Below are 24,049 nucleotides of genomic sequence, written 5' to 3'. Positions count from 1 at the left end.
CACCTGAGCAAATGACTGTGTTTGGTAAGACTCAAATCACACCAGTTTCCTTACCCCAGCAGTCAGAATCCCACCTTACTCCACAGCTGGAAGGGAAGGGAACTAGATTTTGTTCTTGAGGCTCTGGTACCCCCTGCTGGCCAAAGTAGAACCTGAAATATCCCCATTTAAAAAAAGCAAGAGAGTTGCGACGTTTTAACATTGTTATGGCAGTGCTTCAAGAATGAGTTTCAAGAGCAGGAGAGTGACAACTGAAGGAACAAAAAGGAGGCTACACATTCTTCTGGAAAGGCCTACCAGAGCAAGAATGTTAAATACACGGAGTAGGCTTTGCCACAAAGACCATCTATGGGCCAATAAATCATGGCATACGCCCCCTATGCTCAACAGATGGTACCACACTTCTAAAAGACAAAGAAGCACTGGAAAGAACATTACCAGCATCTCCTTAAGTGCAGCTCCCCCATAGTTGCTGAGGTTACAAATTCCACAAAAACAAATTAGAGATCAGCTTAGTATCTCCAAATCTGGGAGAGTTGTGCACAGCTATTAACCAAATGAGAAAACAACAAAGCCAGAGGACCTGATGAGATACCTGATGAGTCTTCAAAGTGGGAAGAATTGAACTTACACAACTTTACAAGCTCATCGAAAAAATCTGGGAGAGGAGATTCCAGCAGATTTTAGGGATGCCAAAATTATCAGTTTCTTTAAAAAAGGTGATAGAACAGATTGCAGAAACTATCAAGGCATCCCTTTATTAGCTGCGGCCAGCAAAATTATTGCAAGGATCTTAGCAAACCTAACAATATCCGAGGCTACCCTTCCTGAATCCCAAAATGGTTTTAGGACTTCTAGGGGGACAGTGGACATGATTTTCACTGCTCAACAACTTCAACAAAAATGCAGAGAGCAAAGCCAACCCCTGTATATGGTGTTTATTGACCTAAGGCCTTCGGCACTGTAAATTGTAATGTTCTGTGGACTGTCCTTCTGAAAATTGGCTGCCCAGATAAACGTGTAAACATCATTCAGCTCCTCCATGATAATATGACAGCAACAACCAGCAGATAACAATGGCTCTCAAAGTGAATCATTCACAATGGGATCAGGTGTTAAACAACCCCAACTCTGTTTATTATTTTCATTGCCATGATCCTACACTTTGGCGAAGGGAAACTGCCCACTGGAGTAGAAATCATGTATCAAACAGATGGAAAGCTCTTCAATCTGAGTAGGCTGAAAGCAAAAAGTAAAGTTACCATAACTTCTGTCATAGAGCTTCAGTATACTGATGACAACGTAATGTGTGCACAGAGGATGACCTCCAAACCATCTTAAATATCTTCACAGAAGCTTATGAAAAGCTTAGCCTATCACTCAACATCCAAAAAAACCAAAGTGCTGCACCAACAAGCACAAAACAACAACTCTGCAGTGCCACAAATCCAACTCAACGGTGTCATGTTGGAAAGTGTTAATCACTTCTCCACCCTGCGTAGTTATCTTTCCACAAGGGCCAACATTGATGCCGAAATCCAGCATCACCTGAACTCTGTGAATGCAGCTTTCTCCCTATTGAAGTGCAGAGTGCTTGAGGACCAGGACATTTGCAGGGAAAGCAAAATGCTTGTTTACAAAGGTATTGTACTACCAACCTTACTGTATCCTTATGAAACTTGGACCATTTATAAGCGCCAGCACCTTGAAAAATTCCATCTACAGTGTCACTGAAAATTTTTACACATTGGGAAGACATTAATGAACTAATGCCAGTGTACTGGAAGAAGCAAAGATTACCAGTGTTGAAGCAATGATTCTTCAACATTAACTTCGTTGAACTGGTCATGTTATTCGGATTCCTGATTATCATCTTCCAAAGCAAGTACTCTATTCTTAAAAATGGAAAGCATAATGCTGGTTGTCAACGAAGACTCTCTCAAGGAAAATCTTTAAAAAATGTGGTATGAAGACCCTCAAGGCAAATCTTTAAAAATGTAATATAAACACTGACAACTGGGAAACACTGCCTGTGAGCACTCCAGTTGGAGAACAGCCTTTACCAAAGGCGTCATGGACTGTGAAGATGCTTGAACTCAGGACAAAAGGGAGAAACATGCTAAGAGGAAAGAACATTTGGCAAACCCTCACTGTGATCAACTCCTACCTGGAAACTTACATCTCCAGTGTGGAAGGATGTGTGGATCCAGAATTGGCCTCCACAGTCACTTACAGACTCACTGTTAAGACCATGTTCATGGAATCTTACTCAGCTACGAGTGATCACCAAAGAAGACAACTAGGAACAAAATGTACACATGCTGACCTTTATGCAAGGTGTGAGGAACTCATGATGTTTCCTGAATGCCTTCGGGACACATCTGGAGATCAGACTTGTACCAAGAGTAAGATCAGCAGAGTTCATTGTGGAAGGTCTCCTGTCAAACCTATGCAATAGTCTACAGACTGTGATCTACTCACAGTATAGGAAAAGTGGCAGTGATCTACCCATTGTTGTTGGATGGTCCAAAGTAGTTCAGCTTTTTTAAAAAATTGTTCAGCTTTTTTGGGAAAGGTGAAGTTGCTGAGCTATTTTCAGGAAGCCACAGTGGTCCCCCCCCCCTTTTGGGGAGGGGGGAGATCACTGAGGGGCCGAATCTACCAGGAACACCCAGTAGATCACAATCTACCTGTTGGACATGCTTGATCTACAGCAATAAACCACAGGACAAGTAGAGATTGAAACACACATCTATTAACACCTGCAAATAGCCAATTTCATCCCACCTTTTCACTTTAGGATGAGTGTAATAGTCCAACCTGCCCTCTTTCCTGTGTATGCAACAGTTTTAATCTGTAGTATTATTTCTGGTCAACAGTTCCAACTCCCTGTTCTGTTATTTGGGACCTATTTACAAAAAACCCATGACGCAGCCTTCATGGAACTATATGACTTCAGGATGCAAGGAAAGGATGGCTAGGATGAATCATTTGCCTAGTCAGGATCCTCATGCTAAGAAAGCTAGTGTGTCAAGAAGAAGGGTTCGAGCCTCCTCCTAAAAATGACTGCTACTTTTCAGTGTGCAAGGATTCTTCCTTCCTCTATGCTCTTTTCTGAATGTATAAAGTTCATTTCAAGCTAAGGGTCAATTAATTGACAAAAGAAAAGCTTCCACCTCTAAACAAGGGTAGTACTGTGTATAAGACGCCCCAAAGTATAAGATGGCCTCTATTTTTCTGAACCCCAAATTAAGAAATCAATATTTTAAACATCCATGCCAGAACCCAACCCGAGCCTGGACTGCCCGAACCAGAACTAGAACCTGAGCCACCCACGCCAGAGCCCAAACTCCTGCGCATTCACCATACATGTATAAGGACGGCCCCCAATTTTTGACAAACTTTTTTTAGCAAGAAACATTGTATTATACTTATACTCTGAAAAATTCAGTAATCTTGTTTTGCTGAGCTTAATTTTTCCAACTTTCCATGAACTGCATTCAAGCTAGAAACTGTCCAAAAAGGGTCTGAAAACAGACAAGGCCATCCAAAATCTACTGCTGCTGAGAGTGCAGATCCCTTTCCAGTCTGCATTGGAAAAGAGGCAGTGGCTCTTCTCAGCAGTGGCTGTGGAATGCCCTCCCATCAGATGTCAGGGAGATAAAGATTTACACAACTTTTAGAAAACATTTGAAGGGAAGTTTTTAATGTCTGACATTTTATTATTTTTTGTATTTTGCTGGACGCCACACAGAGTGGCTGGGGAAACCCAGCCAGATGAGCGGGGTATAAACAATATTATAATGATAATAATGATAATGATAATAATAATTTGGTTTGGAAATTATGACAGTAGTTCCTCTGGTCCATAGCAATTGTTGTATGTGTGGAAATGTTATATTGTCCAAGTATGCTTGGAAAGGCTCCAGTGAAATCCAAGCTCAGAGATTTCACAGAACACATGCAGCAACTGCCTTATACTGAATCATGTTGGTCACATCCATCTCAGTATTGCCTACACTGGCTGGCAGCCGCTCTCAAGAGTTTCAAGCAGGGAGTCTTTCCTAGCTGTATCTGGGCATTGAACTAGGAATCCTCTGCATGCATAGGTGCATTCACACTGGTTTTGTTCTGCTTCCTCCATATCCAATTCATAGGTTCATTTGACCTAGGGTGTTTAGTTGCACCTTAGGGAGAGTGCAAAGCTAAATATTTCTCTGCTAGTTGAGTATGAGGGAACATTAACACAACGGCACACTTCTCCCCTCTCCCACAGGGCCAAAGGCACATGATATTAGCCGCTTAATGCCAGGATTTATCCTTCTTCGCTACCCTTCCTGAACAATTGCGTTGACATGTTCCTGAAGATATATGTAATGGCCTTGATTCAGTTACCCTGTTCCTAGCCACCAAATCAGCTTTTCTTGGTTACACCAAATCTGCTCTTAGGGTAGGCACAAACCAACCCTATTCCCAGAGGTCTAACAGCACTTGGTCTCACCCCCACCCGGTCATGCTGCCCTCAAGAAACAACTAGCACAGACAGCCACATGCAAGATGTGTTTTATTCTCTGCGAAGGAACCCTGACCAAAACCGGGCCCGGCCTCAGAAGGGCTTCAGACAGAAAGAAAAAGCTAGAGGTGACCAATTCTTATGTTCTTAATGCCAGCTCCTTCAGATGGGGTGAGGAAGGTTACTTCCAGGGTCTCTCTATTCCACAATGACAAAAAACAGAATGCCAGAATGGTGTTTGTTATCTCAGTGCAGAGGTAACTGTAGGAGGAGAAACAAACATTCTGGAGCTGACACTGTGGGGCCAGTCAGGAAGAGGCCTCTGCACTCAGTCTGAACATTAAAAACATGAATTATCTTTTCATTTCTTCAATAAACACATTCTGAGATAACTGTGAACACCTTTTCATGTATTTAGATGTATAATTTCCTGTTTCTATAGAAACACTTGAAAGAAAACAAACACCTAAGTCTTCAAACCGTCTTCCACTAACACGGGGTGCGTGTGTGTGGAATAATAATAATAATCACACAGTATGTAAGCCAGAACTGCAAACAAAAAAGTGGGTGACACAGCAACCCCAAAATGCAAAGAGTGAACACCCAACACACTACTTCTGCTCTCTCCTGGTAAACAATTTGCCCGTTTTGTTCTTCTGGAGACTCGGGGCCAAAAAGAGTCCAAAATGACCATACAAGCAAGGAGGATTACTCCTCCCCCCCCCTTCTTCTTGTTCTTCATCTTGTTGTTCTTCCTCCTCCTCTTCCTCCTATGTGCGATTCAGCGTCTGGAAGATTCGGGAAATTTGTAACATGACTGGCCCAGTTTCTGGATCGTTCATCCACTGAGTGCTGTTTAAAGGGTTTTCAAGCATGTCTTCAAAGGCTGCCAAAGAAAGGAGGGTAGGGATGTTCAATTTATAAGATACAAGATAAACTACAACATTTTATGCATCTCCCCATCCCAGTTTCCAACCTGGACTCTGAGTCCAGTTAAGCAGCCCAAAACAAGCATCAACTGGAGAGACTGAAAATTCCCTTACAAAGAGTAGGATGAACTACTTTTGCAGTTTAATTGCTGCAGATTCCATTTTATTGCCATCTTTAGATTCTTATCTGAAACGCAATACCATTTTTTGTAAGCCTCCTGAGATACTGCAGGATTTGGGGTTGCTTAACACAAAGGGACGGGGGTGGCGCTGTGGGTTAAACAACAGAGCCTAGGACATGCTGATGTCCTAGGTTGGTGGTTCGAATCCTCATGATGTGGAGCTCCCGTTGCTCGGTCCCTGCTCCTGCCAACCTAGCAGTCTGAAAGCACGTCAAAGTGCAAGTAAATAAATAGGTACCGCTCCAGCGGGAAGATAAACGGCGTTTCTGTGTGCTGCTCTGGTTCGCCAGAAGCAGCTTATTCATGCTGGCCACATGACCCAGACGCTGTACACCGGCTCCCTTGGCCAATAAAGCGAGATGAGCGCCGCAACCCCAGAGTTGGCCACGACTGGACCTAATGGTCAGGGGTCCCTTTACCTCTTTTACCTTTAACACAAAGTGACGCAGGTGGCGCTGTAGATTAAACCACAGAGCCTAGGACTTGCTGATCAGAAGGTTGGTGGTTCAAATCCCCGTGACAGGGTGAGCTCCTGTTGCTCGGTCCCTGCTCCTGCCAACCTAGCAGTTCGAAAGCACGTCAAAGTGCAAGTAGATAAATAGGTCCTCTGCTCTGGTTCGCCAGAAGCGGCTTAGTCATGCTGGCCACATGACCTGGAAGCTGTACGGCCAATAAAGCGAGATGAGCGCTGGTAAAGGGGTCCCTTTACCTTTACCTAACACAAAGAGTCATACTAATCCATCCCACACAGATTTCCCATGTCACAAGAGTACTCACCGAGTAGCGTTTTAGGATTCGTGAGTCCCAACTGTACCACTGGGTTTTCTAGGATGGCTTGGAAGAGGGGACTGGCAGGATCTATCCCCTTGTCTAAGTCTTCTGGGGTAGGCTTCCGGTCCCCCAACAGCCACTCACACTGCAGAGCAAGTCAGAAGGAAATATGTTAAGGCAGCAAATCCTTTTACAGTGGTACCTCGGGTTAAGTACTTAATTTGTTCCAGAGGTCCGTTCTTAACCTGAAGCACCACTTTAGCTAATGGGGCCTCCTGCTGCTGCTGCAGCGCTGGAGCACGATTTCTGTTCTCATCCTGAAGCAAAGTTATTAACCCGAGGTAATATTTCTGGGTTAGCAGAGTCTGTAACCTGAAGCATATGTAACCTGAAGCATATGTAACCTGAGGTACCACTGTACTTCCCTTTCCCTGTAAACACGATTCACGCATGGCTCTGCTTTTTAATGCTTAGTTTGGAAATCTTAGTACAGTTTCCACACACAAAAAAGGGTTACAATTCAGACACAGACAAAGTTTCTTAAGAGACTAACTGAAAGCAGAAGAAGAGCACCCAGGAAGGAGACAATTTCTCCTGCTACACAGACCTGCTTTTCAAGCATTTTCTAGAGAATCTGGTGGCCAGATGAAGCAGAAGACCCACCCAGCCCAGCATCCTGTCCTCACAGTGGCCAACCAGATGAACTAAAGAAAAGCCCCCCAGTGCAACAGCCTCATTCCTCGCTTGTGATTCCCAGCAATTGCTGTTATTCAGAGGCTGAAAGCCTCCAGAAGTGGAGGCAGAACACTCTCCTCCATTAACTTGTCTAATCCTCTTTTAAAATCAACCGTTCCAGGACAGCCACCTCTACCTCTCTGGATCTGACCTCCACTTTTACAGAGCATCCATGTTCTAACAACATTTGTTTTCTGATGAAGGAAACAAGAGCATGGCAGATGAACACAAGCTCCAAGGAAGCCAGTGGAGATTTCACAGAGAAGCAGGCTACCTGCTCTAACCCCTCTCTACTACTACCACCCCAGCCCAGCAATGGTCCTTTCCAGTATAAGGCTTGGCATTTGCCACCCACTGCAAAGTACAACTTCCATGTGCTATCCCACTTAATACTAGCTCCTCACATGTGGCTTCCAACTCCCAAGCCCAAAGGAGTCCTAACAGGATGAGCTGAAATAAGCTGCAGCTTTATAAAATTCTCCACTAAGCAGGAATTACTGCATTTGATGGCAAGGATCAAGGATTGCGCCAATTCAATTGCCCTGGGGTGGCCCAGGGTTTTTAAAGAGGGAGAATTACATGCATCTCCACCACATTCTCAAATGCAAGGATCCATTCTTGGTGCACCTAGGAAAAAGCCATGCCATCTGCTAAACGTTCCCCACATTAGGGACCTTGAAAGAATTCACCCACATCATGAGGCTCATCACCCAAAGGCACCCACAAGGTGCATGTGATGGTTTGGGAGGCAAAAGAGAACAGGCAGAGCCCCCAGGCATGATGATACAGGTACTCACTGCTGCGTTCTGCTGGTTGTTGTTCACTCGGAGGGCATCCACCACCTCTCTCTCATCAAAGCCCATCTCCATCAAGGCAATGACAGCCTGAAAGCAGAACCACAGAGCTTATGTCAGGGACAAGGGCAAAGCCCTTCCAAAGGTCTACAACATACAAGGGCCATACCCAAGTACGTGGCAGAAGAGGAGGAGAGAGGCCAAGTTTCTAGGAGCAAGGAGATTGTAAAACACAAGCCTGTCTGTAAAAGATTATGCATTGATTTTGATGAGCCCCACTTGTCACCACTCTCTGAGATGCAAGAGATGCAAAAATATATCACAGGCTAGATTGGGCCCTTTTGGTGTCAGTGCTGGAAAATTTGAAGTGGGTGTTTTGACAGCAGAAGCACTAGAGATGCCTGCAACAGCCCAGGGGACAAGCTGGGAAGCTGAACAATTTCTAAATGGTTACCATCCTACCCAAAAGCATTTTTATCATGTTGGCTTTTTGGGGAAAAACAGACGGACACAGCTTTCAGATTAAAAAAGCAGTTACCACAAAATACCACCACTGTATAGAATCAAATGTCCATTTTGGGAATCTGACACACTGTGGACTGAGAATTTATGGACCATTTCCAGTGGCATCAGCAGACTCTCACACCAAAATCCAAAAGAACACATGTGCACATACAGAAAGCATACCCGCGGATCAGGCCGGAACTCCCTTTTCCTGCGGATCTTCTTGAATATTTCTGTCAGCTCATCTTTTGGCTCTTCTCTCCCGACTTCTTGGTTGGGCCCCTCAAGCGCCTGGGCAGGGGGGGCTGCCACTCCTTCCACTGAGGCATTTTCCAGAGAGAACTGACCTGGCAGGGGGGCATCAACGGTGGGGTCATCCGAGTGTTCAATCAGCCACTCCATGGCCTGAGTCACAGACATGCTGGGTGAAAAAGTTGACATGTAAGGAAGCAGCACCAACAACACCGGGGCCGAAACAAACTGGGGTGGGGGTGGGGGTTTACCCTTTGCCGATTCTCAGTGGACTTTGGCTCCTGCCACTTTTGCCGGTGGCCCTGCAAATCACAGTGACTACCAGCCACACTTTTGTACTTCAGTGGAACGGACTCCCTTGCAAAGTGGTGAGCTCTCCTTCACTGGAGGTTTTTAAGCAGAGGTTGGGTGGCCATGTCAGGGATGCTTTAGCTGAGCTTCCTGCACTGAAGGGGTTGGGCTGGATGACCCACAGGGTCCCTTCCAACTCTACAGTTTTATGATTCTATGAAACAAGAGAGCCTGGGAGAGAAAGAGCATTATGCGTGTGCACCAGAAACAAGCTGGAGGAAATGAAGGACAGCTGAAACTCTGTGGAACTGCACACCTGGAACACAGAGACCTGGGTGTTGCTGGGGACCTTTAGCAATAATAAATAATAATAATAATAATAATAATAATAAATTTTATTTATATCCCGCCCTCCCCAGCCAAAGCCGGGCTCAGGGCGGCTAACAACACTAAAATAGTGCAACATTATAAAACGTTATAAAATTAATTAAAATCAAAATTGATGGCAACCATAAACTAAAGTTTTGTAAAGATTGCCAAAGGAGGGAGTCAGGCTGCACCCTGACCAAAGGCCTGGTGGAACAGCTCTGTCTTGCAGGCCCTGCGGAAAGATGTCAAGTCCTGCAGGGCCCTTGTCTCTTGTGACAGAGCGTTCCACCAGGTTGGAGCCGCAGCCGAAAAACCCCTGGCTCTAGTTGAGGCCAGCCTAACCTCTCTGTGGCCTGGGACCTTCAAGATGTTTTTATTTGAGGACCGTAGGTTCCTCTGTGGGGCATACCAGGAGAGGCGGTCCCGTAGGTACGAGGGTCCTAGGCCATATAGGGCTTTAAAGGTTAAAACCAGCACCTTAAACCTGATCCTGTACTCCACCGGGAGCCAGTGCAGCTGGTATAGCACCGGATGAATGTGATCTCGCAGCGAAGACCCCGTAAGGAGTCTCGCTGCGGCATTCTGCACCCGCTGGAGTTTCTGGGTCAGTCTCAAGGGCAGCCCCACGTAGAGCGAGTTACAATAATCCAGTCTGGAGGTGACCGTCGCGTGGATCACAGTGGCTAGGTCAGGGCGAGAGAGGTAAGGAGCCAACTGCTTAGCTTGGCGGAGATGAAAAAATGCCGCCTTTGTTATAGCTGCAATCTGCGCCTCCATGGAGAGGGAGGTGTCAAAGATTACACCCAAGCTCTTAACGGACGGTGCTGGCCATAGACGGTAGCAAGCCATAGAGGGGCAGGAACTATGGCAAGTGCTCACAGAACTCAATGGCTAATTCAACCTGGAAACTTGGCTGGGCCTCCCATTCTAAGCTCGAGCATTCACCATTCACCACCAATTCCCTCAAGAGCAGCAGAAAGCTACAACTTCTGTATATTCTGTGTATTCACAAAACTGAAGAGGCAGCAAGTGGCCAACTCTACTTGCTCCTGTCACTTGAAAACAGGCAGCCAACCATCTCTTCACACTCACTTGCAGTTCTGTCTACCAGCCACAGCCCCCCACCATTCCCCTGGCTCATAAACCTATAATATGCTTGGGGAATATGTTGGAAATGGAACAGGGAGAGAAATCACATGGTGGCTCTCCCTGGAACCTTTCTTTAAAAAAAAAAAAAATTAAGCATACCTATACATAGCATTCCCAAACAGCAATGCAATCATGGGAGAAGGAGCCTCTCCAATTCAGATTCATTTACTGGTATCAAGTCATCAGACCATCACTTAATATATATATAATGCTTAATAAAGGGAACAGCTCATCCTCAGAAGCGAAGCACAAGTTCAATATAAAGGGTTATAGCTCCTGTTGTCATGTTGGTTAATTTCAATGAGTGCTGTGGATATGGACAAGCTGGAACGTGTGTAGAGGAGAGCAACCAAAATAATCAAGGCTATGGAAACCAAGTCTTAATAGTTGAGGGAATTGAGTATGTTTAGCCAGGAGAAGAGGACAATGAGAGGAGATATGATAGCTATATTCAAATATCTCAAAGGTTGTCCCATGGGGCAAGCTTGCTTTCTCCTGCTTTGGAGAGTAGGTTCCAAACTAATGGATTCAAGTTACAAGAAAGGAGATTCCAACTAAACACTGGGAAGTACTTTTCTGACAGTAAGAACTGTTCAACAGTGGAATGGACTCCCTTGGAAGGTGGTGGATTCTCCTTCCTTGGAGGTTTTTAAGCAGAGGCTGGGTGGACATCTGCCATCAGTGCTTTAGTTGAGATTCCTGCATTGCAGGGGGTTGGACTAGATGGCCCTCAGGGTTCCTTCCAGCTCTACAATCCAGCTTACAGTCTTCTGTGGGGGGGGGGGGACCCATCCCAAGGGGAGGCTCAATTGCCAGGGACACCTACTGGTTCAAGCGAAGGGCTTTGACCGCTCTGCTTTCTGGGAAGCCCATTTCTGTCAGTTGGCGCAAGGCAATCTCATCCACTCGGTCGTCCTCATCTTCATCCAGCATGGCTAGGGACAAGAATGTCAAGGTCAGTTCCACCTCAGCTCTACCAGTGCTGGGGAAAAGCAGGTCCATGTGTGCTTGGGGCATCTTTCTCTACTCGCGAAAGCAGGGGGGCACTTGCTTCCCACCATGCTTAAACTTCCCCAGACCTTCCCAATCTCCAAAACAGTGCTTGCAGTCCATGGCAGGAGCCATGTCAGCCCCTCTGTATGACCAGTGGACCAAACACACCTCAGGATGTAAGTCCCAGGAAGAAGGTCAGAAAACACCCCATCATACCATTTGCTTTCTTAAAGAGCTCAACTGCATCTGGGTTCAAAGCTAGCAGCTTCTGGGCAACTTCTATGAGAGAAACCAAGATCTTCCGAAGCTCCGTCTGGAACTGAAAGAGGGAAGGCAGTCAAAGCATTTTGTAGGTCACTTTCAGGCATGCACCTTCCGCCCTTGTTCCTGTGCCAGGAGCGAGGGAGGGCAAAGAGTACTGAGCAGAATGAAGGGGGTGATGAAGGTATGGAGGGTTTCTTAAACACCCTTTTTCACCATGAGGTTTATAGGTGGGTTACAATAAAATAACAATGCAATGTTCAAATCAGAAGAACACTGTGGGGCTCAGGTGTCAAAGGCCCAGGGAAAGAGGTGCATCTTAAGTATGGAATCATATTATGCTAATACTAGAAAAGCACCATCCATGAAATCTTGCAAAAAGTCAATCAGATCACAACATCTTATTAACCTGATTGCTTTCCAACACACACAAGTTATTACCATATTTTTTGCCCCATAGGACACACTTTTCCCCCTCCAAAAATGAAGGGGAAATGTGTGTGCGTCCTATGGGGCGAATGCAGGCTTTTGCTGAAGCTTGGAGAGCGAGAGGGGTCAGTGCGCACCGACCCCTTTCGCTCTCCAGGCTTCAGGATGTAGGCTTCAGGAACACATCCGCAGCCTAGGCAGCCCTGCGGGAGTTCCTAGGCAGCCCTGCGGATAGCAGCCTGCTTCCCGGAGCGCCGGGCACGCTGAAAGCAGAGCGCCGGGCGCGCTGAAAGCAGAGCGCCCGTCGCTTCGGGAACACATCCGCAGCCCACGCTGCGGATAGCAGCCTGCCGCCCGGCGCGAGGGGCGCCCTGAAGCAGAGCGCGCCGGGCAGACATCCGCAGTGTTCAGAGATCAAAAAATTCTGGGAAACGATCCATGAAGAAATTAAAAAAATAATAAAGGTTTCATATAACAAAGGGCAGAAACGTACTTATTAGGAATTTTGAGTAAAGATATCCCCAAAGATAAAATTAACATATTCCTATACACAACAACAACAGCGAGAATGTTGGTGGCCAGTTACTGGACAGTAAATAACATCCCAACAAAAAAGGAATGGTTAAGTAAACTATGTGAGTATCTGGAGTTAGCAAAATTGACGGGTATAATAAAGCATAAATCTAAAACTATGGTACAGAAACAATGGGAATGCTTAAATGAATATTTACACAAACAGCGATCAAACACGAAAGTTTGGTTGTGCTTAGACTAACCTTGTGAAGAATACAGAGAATACAAAGATTAGATGGACTCCGAAAGAATTTAAGGAAAGGAAGGGACTGAAGAACAGATGTAAAGGTGAATTAGATAACCAAGAGACGTGTGGTGAATGCAGTGGAAGTCTTTTATAATATTTTAACTGGGATTTAAATATTGTAATGTTTGAAGTATGAATTTCGAATAATTGATTATGAAAAGTATGTTTTCTCTTTATTTTTTTATTGTTTCTTTCTTTTATCTTTTGTCTTTCTTCTTTTCTAGTCTGCATTCTGGAAAATTGTGTAGACAAATTGTTTTTATGTATGGTTATGTATTGTTTCTATTTCTTTTTTTCTATTCATTTTTTTTAGCATATAGTAAAATTAAATAAATAAATAAATAAATAAATGATGGCTTAACACAGGGGTGGAGAATACCTTTTGGTCTGAGATTCAAAAGCAGCCAACCTTCCACGCATGACACTGACAGACGGGCAGCCATAGCTAGAATCCAGGGCTGTCTGAACTGGGTACCTTTTCTGCTTCCCTGACTCCAGCAAGATGGGAGCCAGACTCAGCTTTGTGTATGCCCTGATGTGGCAATAGCAGGAGCAGTGTAGGGACCCAGCGAGGATTCATTAGTACAGAAGCATGCAACTACTTTGCAGTGAACCTTCACTTATTTTTAATGATGGCTAAACAGAACCATAATTTGTAAACTGGGCCCCTGAAGGGCAGGAGGGAGCAGCTGTCCCTGGGTGCTCATAGCCAACAGAGTAAAGGTAAAGGACCCCTGGACAGTTAAGTCCAGTTGAAATCGACTATGGGGTGTGGTGCTTGTTTCTTTTTTAAAAAATAAAATTTTAAAGTAGTTTTTCCATAACAAACATCATATAAAATAAACATTGATACAATATCACAATGTGGGAATTTCCCCATCCTGTGAATTCCCTCTCCCCTCTCCATGGTTCCATTATTTTTGGTTATATCAAGCATGTCCAGGTCATATTTTCCATCTGTATATATCTAATTCTTATCTTTCATCATAATACTGCAAATGTTTTTCGAATCCTGATGTATCAACTTGTATACAATGCTTTGACATATATGCAAAAAAACTCCACCAAAACCCCCCAATTCCCATTCATTGTTAAATTTGTTATTATGCTGATTTCTGAGTCTTCCTGTTAATTTTGCCATCTCTGTATATTCCATCAACTTAATTTGCCAATCTTTTTTCGTGAGAACTTTTTCCTCTTTCCAGCATTTGGTTATCAATATTCGTGCGGCCGTGGTTGCATACATAAATTACATAAATAGATTTTTATATTTTTGGGGTATTTCCCTTGCTGTTATTCTTAATAAAAAGGCTTCCAACCTTTTAACAAAAGTTATTTTAAGCATTTTTTTTCAATTCATTATATATCCTTTCCCAAAAATTCTTTATAACTTTGCATTGCCACCACACATGATAAAATGTACCATCTACCTCTTTACATTTCCAACTTTTCATTTCTTCTGATTTGTACATTTGTGATAATTTTACTGGCGTTAAATGCCACCTATACATCATTTTCGTATAATTTTCTTTTAACAATGTACAAGCTGTAAATTTCAGATCATTTCCCCACATTTTTTTCCAATATGACATTTGGATATTATGTCCCATGTCTTCGGCCCACTTTATCACTACACATTTGACGTCTTCATCCTTAGTATCCCATTCAAGCTACAAGCTACATATTCTTGACAATATTCTATTATCACATTCATTTTTATCAATGATATTCTTCCTATCAATGACATATTTATTCTTCTCCAAATCGCTAAATTCCTCTTTATCTCCTTCCATGTTTTTTCATACTTATCTTTAATTATATTTATATTTTTTGCTGTTAGCCAAATTCCTAAAGAATTCACTCTTTTATGAATATTTATACCTGCCTCCTCTTCTATCTTCATTTTATCTTATCCTGAGACATTTTTAACTATATGTTTTGTTTTTGCTTTATTTAATTTAAAACCTGATACTAGGTCGATTTTTTTTATTTTCCTCAATACAGTGGTACCTCTGGTTATGAACTTAAATTTGTTCCGGAGGTCCATTTTTAACCCAAAACCATTCTTAACCTGTGGTATCACTTTAGCTAATGGGGCCTCCCACTGCTGCCGCCATGCGATTTCTGTTGTCATCCTGAGGTAAAGTTCTTAACCCAAGGCACTACTTCCAGGTTAGCAGAGTCTGTAACCCAAAGCGTTTGAACCCCAGGTACCACTGTACTTCTGATAACAAAATTATTGGATCTTCCACCGTGATTACTAGATGATCTGCGAATGCTTTCAATTTATAGGCTTTGCTCCCCACCTTAATTCCTTTAATCGCATCGTCCGGATCATGTGGCAAGACTTAACCACTTTTGGTGCACAAAACACTGTGATGAGTATACCTTCCCGCCACAGTGGTACCTACTGATCTACTTGTGCTAGTATGCTTTCAAACTGCTAGGTTGGCAGGAGCTGGGACAGAGCAAGAGTAGCTCACCCCATCATCCTGCCAACCTTACGGTCAATAAGCCCAAGAGGCTCAGTGGTATAGACCACAGCACCACCTGCATCCCTAGCCAGCAGAGTTGTGACTACTAGAGATGGCTGAGCAGAGCTGATGGGCCCCAGACTGTAGCAGCCCAGAAGAGGAACAGAGTACTCACATCCCGCATACTGTGGTGAGCCACACTGCGGTCCACACTGTGGGATGGGAGGCTGGTGGTTGCCTTCAGAATTGCCTCCTTGTCAGGTGCCTTCTGTTCCTGTTTCCGCTAAAAGAGAAGTGAAATATGCTGTCTGCAGAGTGCAGCAATCTCCTTCAAAGAAGCAGGCATCAATGAGACAAGAACCAGCTCCTCCAGAAAGGAAATGCCCATTCCACTTATAATGAGGGTTTCATTTCTTGAGGAGCCTTTCTAGTTCCTTCAGGGAACCACCCTCCCACTCTCTGCCAATGGTGCCTACCAGGTGGGGGGACGACGCAACAGCCTCCCTTTTCCAACCACCCTACATGCACATTTTCTTGGCCAGCTAGTCATGCCTCTTGCCTTGCAGTTCTTTTCATCTCCTCCACAAAAATGTTGGAGAAAAAATATCCCCTGGCCCTTTAAAAAAATGCCTTACAAGATGTGTGCAGTGATAACTGCTCTCTTGGGGACATACAGACACCCTGCTTATCAATTGAGGATAGGAAGGCTGCCAGCAAGCAGCTAAAAATAGAACCAAGGAGATCTTGAATGATCAGCACACACCGCCCAAAATAGGCTGCAGGGACATAGAGCTCAAAGACAGCGGGGTGGGGGTGGGGGGGAGAGAGCAGCTGCTTCCCACCTGCTGCCCAGATCTGCCTTTGCTGCCCAACATGCACACACTCAGCCACACAGCCCTACTTCCTAAACCTCACTCTTAAAATTTCTCCCAGTACCCTGGGAGATCTGCTCTGCACTGGCTTTGGGTAGCTCCCATGCTGGCTGTTTTTTCACAGAGAGACTCACAGAATAAACACAGGCAGACTGTGCCTTAAAGGATGCAAAGAAAGAAGCAGAAATACTCCTACAAGCTGACAAGATGACTCTCTGTCCTGAAATCCAAGCCAGATGAGCCACAGGTATCTTTCTACAACTTGTCAAGGCAAAGGCCAGAAGAAGCCACCCCACAAGGGCCCTGGACTCACTTTTTCCTCTGCAGAAATGTCCACCATTTTTGGAGGGGCAGGTGGAGCTCTTTTCTTGACTAGCACTAAAACATCTAGAGAGAGAAGAATTGTCTGGAGTCAGAGAACAAGCCTTCCTTGCACATTTTCTGCAAAGGGGGTATGGGAAGATAAAGTATTCTGCTGTGTTATGCCCCCACCAGTAGAAGATGAGTCCACAGGGAGAAATGAAATACAGGCAGCCCCCGTTTACAGGGGTGTTCTGAGGCACAGCACACATCAGTGAAATCGCATATAATTGAAACCCATTGAAAAAGCCTGCAAACACCCTGTCCCCCCTTTTAGTGATGCTTCAGTGATTTTTTTCATGATGCTTCCAGGTCACTTCTGGCTTCAGCATAATGCATGTATACACAATTGTGCACATATTGAACGTGCATAAAGGGGGGGCTGCCTGCAGAGTAATGACTTTAATACTATTTCTGAGGACACAGCATATGACAGTAAACGATATCGTCACATTCCCCTCAGTGTCCCGAGTGCTTAAGAAGCTGAAAGTTGTCCTCCAGACAGCAATTCAGGTGGGCACACTTTGACCCATTGCTTAAGGCTAATTGCACATTCTGGGTATCTGGATACTCCCTGGGGTGTTACTTATCACAACACTCCCTTACCTTGGTCTTGAATATTTTCCTCCAGGACCGTTTTTGTGTCGGTCAGCACCTTTTCTGAAGCTGCATGTATCAATTTATGGTGTGTTATACATTTTGGATCCTCCAGGCTGCCGGGTGCACACTGAGGTGGGAAAGTAAAAAGAAGCAGAAGCTGAATCAAACTACTAAACTGGGGGTGGGGGTGGGGGGGGTGCACGCAAGCCTTTTCCACCTGGGTCAAACGCTTCCAAGGTACATCGCAGCAACAACAAAACAAAACAAAACCCAGCCCATATGTTCTGCAAAATCACAAACGGTCAGAAAAACCCTGGGAGAGAAGGAAGTGAACGCAAGAATTCCGCAGCTGAACACCAGCTTCGCCTGCAGAAGGCCCCGCGGAGGAGGGAGCATAGCAGCACCCCTGACTCCCAGCCCCAGAGGGCCAAGGGTCGGATCTGACAGCTTCTCGAGGCAACAACTGCGACTGCAAACGGGGCATAGCTGTCAACTTCTCCCTTTTCTTGCGAGGAATCCTATTCGGAATAAGGGAATTTCCCTTTAAAAAAGAGAAACGTTGACAGCTATGAAGCGGGGAGGCGGGCGCTTCTACCAGCCACCACTTCAACGCTGGCCCTGCAAGGCCTCCCCCCCCCCGCCCCCCGCTGATGAACCCAGCAGGATCGGGGCCGCTCCGAGCACATAAGGACCCCTGGCCAGGCCCAGCATTCAGCGCCCCCCTCCGCTCCCTCCTCTGATCCCCTCCGCTCACGCGCTTGAGGCAGCGCTCTTTGAGTCGCTCCACGGCCGCGTCCTCGGGCACCTCCTCCAGCCACTCGGTGCCGTCCAGGGCGCAGACGCGGACCCGCAGCACCTTCGCCGCGAAGATCTTGTCCTCCTGTACGAACATCGCCGCATCGCCGCCGGGAAGCCGCCCAGGGAGAACGCAAGGATGCGAACGGCCGGCCGGGAAAGGAGACCGGAAGTGGGCGGGGAGAAGGGAGGAGGGGCAGGAAGCCCGTCGCCCGTGGGATACCGGGACCTGCAGTCCCAGCCTCCGCCGCGGAACTACCCGACGCTCTTCCATAGAGATAGGAAAGCGGTAGAGTGGGTCGTTGCCTGGTTGACAGGGGCAACCTCGGGGGCCGTTTCCAACCCGCCCAACTCGGTAGCTCCGCCCCGAGTGGACTCCCGCGGAACTCCTTGGGGAAAGAGGCTCTTCTTTCAGGCGCAGTTTTCAAACATGAGAGAACAGCTCTCATAGTAAGCAGATGTCAAAAAATAGCTTTAGCATATGTAATGAGACAGGAATCCAATATCTCTATTCAGTTACTAAACTGAAAACTATGGAGAGACCTGGTCTGAATAGAGATATTGGATTCTTGTCTCATTACATAGGCTAAAGCTATTTTTGGTCATCTGCATACTATTCCTTGCCTTTTCCTGTAGGACTAACTGCAGTCGTTAACAATCACAGGTTTACCATACCCATTGAGTCAATCACCCATATCCTACTACCCTTCTGAGAAAAACCCCACACCACCCTCCCACTATATATAAGGGTCTGGTGACTTCTGTTTCAGTGTATCTGAAAAAGTGTACATGCATATGAAAGCTTATACCAAGATCAAACTTAGTTGGTCTCTAAGGTGCTACTGGACGATTTTGTAATTTTACACGAGGGGCTGATGGTGGGGCTCCGAGGTTGAAAAGTTGCTTGCAGCTTAAAGTGGGGGGAAGAGACCTACAACCTCACAGTGTAGGCCAAGGTTTCTGTTCCCACAGTGCAGGTGTGGGATCGGACAGTGAAAACAGCTTACACAGTAGTTCAGAAAGAAAGAAGGGGGCTGTACCTAGACAAACCCCTCCAGTTCCTTGAGAAAGGCTTTGCTGGTTTGTCATTACAGCAGATAAGTCTTAGTAGTTTGTTAAGGATTCCCACTGCCTGCAGTAGCATCCCTGTATCAGAGACATCCAAGAAAGTGGCATGGAATGGGTGCTGTCTCCCCCACTTTTACTATTATTATATTCAGTGCTATTTTTCTAGAAAAGGAGGGGCCAGAACTCACTATGAATGCTTCCCTTGTTTTCTTATAAGGGCAATGGCATCCAGCTGAGAGGTGACAGAACTGAGTTCCAGTGAGTTATGGCTGGAAAAAAGCCCCAATTATATTATGTATTTTATGTTTTAATATGTAACAAGGCCCAGTGGTCTCTTGATTTTATTATTATTAGTACTAGTAGTAGCAGCAGCAGCAGCAGCAGTAGTAATAAATTGTACAGGGTAGAGGTGGGAGCTGGGTGAAGTTGGTTTTGCAACCACGTCCCCTAAAGCTCAAGGTATTTTTCTATCTCTGGGTGGGTGGTGGGTGGGTGAGAGAGAGAGACAGAACACCAGCTGCTCCCCAAAACACAGAATTCCCATTTTCTGCTCCAGAGTTTTGCATGTGCCCTGCACATATCTACCCAGGTTTACTCCAGAGTAAGCCCAGTGAGGTTGACTCCCTGGCAGTTTTCGAAATTAGCCAGGCTCCAGTCGCATTTTGCACCTGTATTTTGACCACTTGCAACCAAGTGAAGATGCCTGGGTGCCAGGATGACTCTCAATATCTCATTGGATCTGGATTATTTTCACACACTAATATCCCATCCTGTAGAATTCTTTCAGTTATATTTTATCTGCATAATTGGAACGAATTTCTGGAACCAAATTGCTTTTTCTGTGCAGCCTGAGCAGGAACAGTCACCATTAAGAAAAAGAGGTTGGAATAGGCCAATATACACAGGAACTGTTCCTGAATGAAGTGAATTTTCTTCTTTAAGTTCTCAGAGCTTTTAACCTAGCTCAAGATTGTCGTCAAAACTAGCCAGATGTTTAACTGAGAATCAATCAAAGTCAGTCCACCATTTGAAAAATATGACTTTAGAGCCCAAAAATGGGCAACAAAACATTCTATTTTGGTGACTACAACCTTGGGTTTAAGCAGTAATTTGGCACCTAGCTGTGAGTTTCTAACACTGCTCCCTGGTGTGTTCAACGAGGGTTGACTTGAACACCCGCAGAAAGTGAGTGTGGGGAGGTTGGGTCCCACCTGTGTCATAGTCTCAATTCTCGCCCAGAAACAGAAAACATTTCAAAGATATTTTTTCACAATAGGTTTTGACAATTTGATTTAGAAGGCACAGCAAGGCAAAGGCAAAGCCATCCTTTGTGATGGATTAGTGATGCTCTAGAAATGACAAAGCCCCACAAGAGGGCAGAGGAGGGCTGGAAGCACCAGCCAGAAAAGATTGAATCATCTCCACCGCATAGAATCACAGAACTTTAGAGTTGGAAGGGACCCCAAGGGTCATGTAGTCCAACTCCTTGCAATGAGAGGGTCTTGGGGGTAGCAGCCCCTTAGAACATCTGCTGTAATTGATGGATTCCCATTAGCAACAATACGTAACTGGAAAGTGCAACACACACTTCTTTCATTGCATTTTACCTATTTACTTCAAATCAAAGCAATGAATTTCATTCAAACTTTACTTCCCTTGCAATGCAAGGTACAGGGTGGGCACAAACAAAGAGACACACGACTCCAAGGCAGGCAGAAAATAAGAAGTCAGATGAATACTCAAGGGCATCATGATCAAATTTGCAGATGACACCAAACTGGGAGGGGTGGCTAATACCCCAGAGGACAGGATCACACTTCAAAACGACCTTGACAGATTAGAGAACTGGGCAAAAACAAACAAGATGAATTTTAACAGGGAGAAATGTAAAGTATTGCACTGGGGCAAAAAATAATGAGAGGCACAAATACAAGATGGGGGACACCTGGCTTGAGAGCAGTACATGTGAAAAGGATCTAGGAGTCTTGGTTGACCACAAACTTGACATGAGCCAACAGTGTGACGCGGCAGCTAAAAAAGCCAATGCAATTCTGGGCTGCATCAATAGGAGTATAGCATCTAGATCAAGGGAAGTTATAGTGCCACTGTATTCTGCTCTGGTCAGACCTCACCTGGAGTACTGTGTCCAGTTCTGGGCACCACAGTTCAAGAAGGACACTGACAAACTGGAACGTGTCCAGAGGAGGGCAACCAAAATGGTCAAAGGCCTGGAAACGATGCCTTATGAGGAACGGCTAAGGGAGCTGGGCATGTTTAGCCTGGAGAAGAGGAGGTTAAGGGGGGATATGATAGCCATGTTCAAATATATAAAAGGATGTCACATAGAGGAGGGAGAAAGGTTGTTTTCTGCTGCTCCAGAGAAGCGGACACGGAGCAATGGATCCAAACTACAAGAAAGAAGATTCCACCTAAACATTAGGAAGAACTTCCTGACAGTAAGAGCTGTTCGACAGTGGAATTTGCTGCCAAGGAGTGTGGTGGAGTCTCCTTCTTTGGAGGTCTTTAAGCAGAGGCTTGACAACCATATGTCAGGAGTGCTCTGATGGTGTTTCCTGCTTGGCAGGGGGTTGGACTCGATAGCCCTTGTGGTCTCTTCCAGCTCTATGATTCTATGAATACACCTGGACTCCCCTGACATCAATTCAGCCTACCAGCTCCTGACCAGGACCGCCCCTCTTCCCCAGCCAAATAAAAGTCCTTTCCCAGGCTGATGAAAGCAAAGGGACATCAGCAGCCATGGGAGAAAGCCAGACACTTCTATTTTGATTCCTGGCACCCTGCTTTGGGGATCTGAACTGAAAACTTTGTTGCCAGGTTGAGAAGCGCCAGTTCAAGGCAGCACCTGGAGCCTGACTCCTGAAGGGGACTCATCTTGGGATTCTTATGGCCTCCCCTTTCCCCACAGGAAGTTTCGGGGCAGCAGGAGAGGGTAACAAGTTATGCTGTGGATGATTTGAAAAGGGGCTCCAGTTCCACCACTTTCCTTCATTGGAAACTGTTGGCTGGGGCATGCGTGTGGTGTTGCTATTTTCACCTGTGCTGCAATGTGGCTGCTAAACAGTGTTATGTGACCTCAACATTGCAACACTTCTTTCCCCATGTTTCTAGGGTGAGAAGGGGTTTTTTGTGGGGGTGAGGGGTTTTGCTGGGAATAAGCCATTCCCCCATGCAACCTGCCAGATAGGTTTATGCTCCGATGGCCTCGGCCCAGTATACCTGAAGGAGCATCTCCACCTCCATCATTCTGCTTGGACACTGAGGTCCAGCACTGAGGGCCATCTGGCGGTTCCCTCACTGAGAGAAGCAAAGCTACAGGGAACCAGGCAGAGGGCCTTCTCGGTAGTGGCACCCGCCCTGTGGAATGCCCTCCCATCATATGTCAAAGAGATAAATAACTACCTGACATTTAGAAAACATCTGAAGGCAGCTCTGTTTAGGGAAGTTTTGGTGCAAAAAGATCTTGTCATTCAGAGAAGCCCTGGCTGCCTAGATAAAACACTATAGCCCCACACACCCTTACCTGGGAGTAAGGCCCACTGAACTCAGTGAGGCTTTCTTTGAGTAGACTTAATTATTTACTAGATGCAAGTCAGAAGCACCAGATAACCCCACTCAGCTAGGCACTGGGGTGGATTTCACCAGGTGCCTTGCAAAGCCAGGCCGATGGGCCCTGCGTCCCTTGACAACTTCCAAAGTCCCTGATCCACTAGGTGCTGGGGTGGATTGCACCCTGCACCTTGCAGTCAGGCCCAGGCTGCCACCGCGTCCAGTACTGGAGGCACTAACAAGCAGCTCCGGCTTGCCCAACCCTATTAATTGCTGCCCCACCACTGCACTCACCTGACCTGGGGGCTCTGGATCACAGGCTCTACTGGTCAAAATGGGAGGCTCAGCAATCACCCTCTCCCTCCAGAAACAAACCAGGACTGCTCCAAGAAAACCCATGTGGCAAAAAGGAGCATTAGGGCCTGGTTGGCCACCCCCTTACCCACTTGTGATTGGCCAAGCAGATAGCCAGTCAATCAGGATTTTTTTAAAAAAATGATCCCCCCCCCTTTACTTCTCACTTCCCTCTGTGGCCCCCTAGCCTTGTGCTGTGCCCCACCCCCATTTATGGGATTTTCACCTGTGGCCCCCTTGGAATATCCTGGGGGCTCTCAGGGGGGCCGTATGGCCCCGAGTTGGGAAACACTGATTTAGTCCAACCCCCTGCAATGCAGGAATCCTGGCTAAAGCATTCCTGACAGGTGGCCACTCAATCTCTGATTAAAATCCTCCAGTGAACTAGAGACCATCACCTTCCAAGGGAGTCTGTTCCACTGGGATAACCTACGATAGTTCATAGAACATGAGACATCTGAGGGTGATGGGTTTGAGCCCCACATCGGGCAAAAGATCCTTGAATTGCAGTGTGTTGGACTAGAGGACCTTCGTGGTTCCCACCCCTGAACACAATTTCATACCCAGTCTGCATTTGTAAGAACTCATTCCTTTAGTGTGGAAGCACCTGTACTGTGGAACTCCCTGTCTCTTAATATCAAGCAGGTGCCTTCCCAGTATTCCTTCGGTGACTGCTAAAAGCACTCCTGTTTTGATAAGCCTGTCCATGTGCTTAGAAAGCTGATGTGAATTTTAATCTGTTTTTTTATTTTAACTTTTGTATGTTTTAAACTATTGTTGTATTTTTTCCTGGATTTTAATGTTTTATCTTTTTGGTAACTGCTTTTTGTTTTGTTTAAAGCAATCAAGTGGCATAAATTTAAATAAATAGATAAATTCTATGGGCTCAGAAAGTCAGTGTCATTATGAGCAGAAAGGGGACCTGCAACAAAAATGGTGCAGTGTATCCTCATCCCCTGAGAAGAGC

The 24,049-nt window shown here is 45.6% G+C and overlaps 1 protein-coding gene across 1 annotated transcript; it reads right to left on the bottom strand.

Annotated features, from left to right (window-relative positions):
- Positions 1-4,547: 4,547 nt before the first annotated feature.
- On the bottom strand, positions 4,548-20,301 carry UBAC1 (UBA domain containing 1). Its single transcript, XM_083423819.1, has 10 exons — positions 18,053-20,301; positions 17,305-17,425; positions 16,652-16,725; positions 15,642-15,749; positions 11,699-11,801; positions 11,316-11,424; positions 8,612-8,849; positions 7,928-8,014; positions 6,402-6,540; positions 4,548-5,399 (listed from the first exon to the last, which is right to left on the bottom strand). Exons 1-10 carry the CDS (start codon positions 18,365-18,367, stop codon positions 5,284-5,286), a joined length of 1,410 nt encoding a protein of 469 aa, XP_083279945.1. The 5' UTR covers positions 18,368-20,301; the 3' UTR covers positions 4,548-5,283.
- Between the last annotated feature and the right edge of the window lie 3,748 nt (positions 20,302-24,049).

Source organism: Podarcis tiliguerta, assembly GCF_965153285.1.
Source record: "Podarcis tiliguerta genome assembly, chromosome: Z".
NCBI lineage: Eukaryota > Metazoa > Chordata > Lepidosauria > Squamata > Lacertidae > Podarcis > Podarcis tiliguerta.
This window is presented reverse-complemented; position numbering and strand designations above follow the sequence as displayed.

What these genes read in the sequence shown, in the direction of transcription:
- UBAC1 (XM_083423819.1), bottom strand. Translation starts at nt 18,367, where the DNA reads ATGGAAGAGCGTCGGGTAGTTCCGCGGCGGAGGCTGGGACTGCAGGTC. An exon ending in AAGAGCGCTGCCTCAAGCGC is followed by an intron (nt 17,426 to 18,052) that starts GTGAGCGGAGGG and finishes TTCCCACCTCAG; the next exon opens with TGTGCACCCGGCAGCCTGGA. An exon ending in GAATCCTAAAACGCTACTCG is followed by an intron (nt 5,400 to 6,401) that starts GTGAGTACTCTT and finishes TTTCTTTGGCAG; the next exon opens with CCTTTGAAGACATGCTTGAA.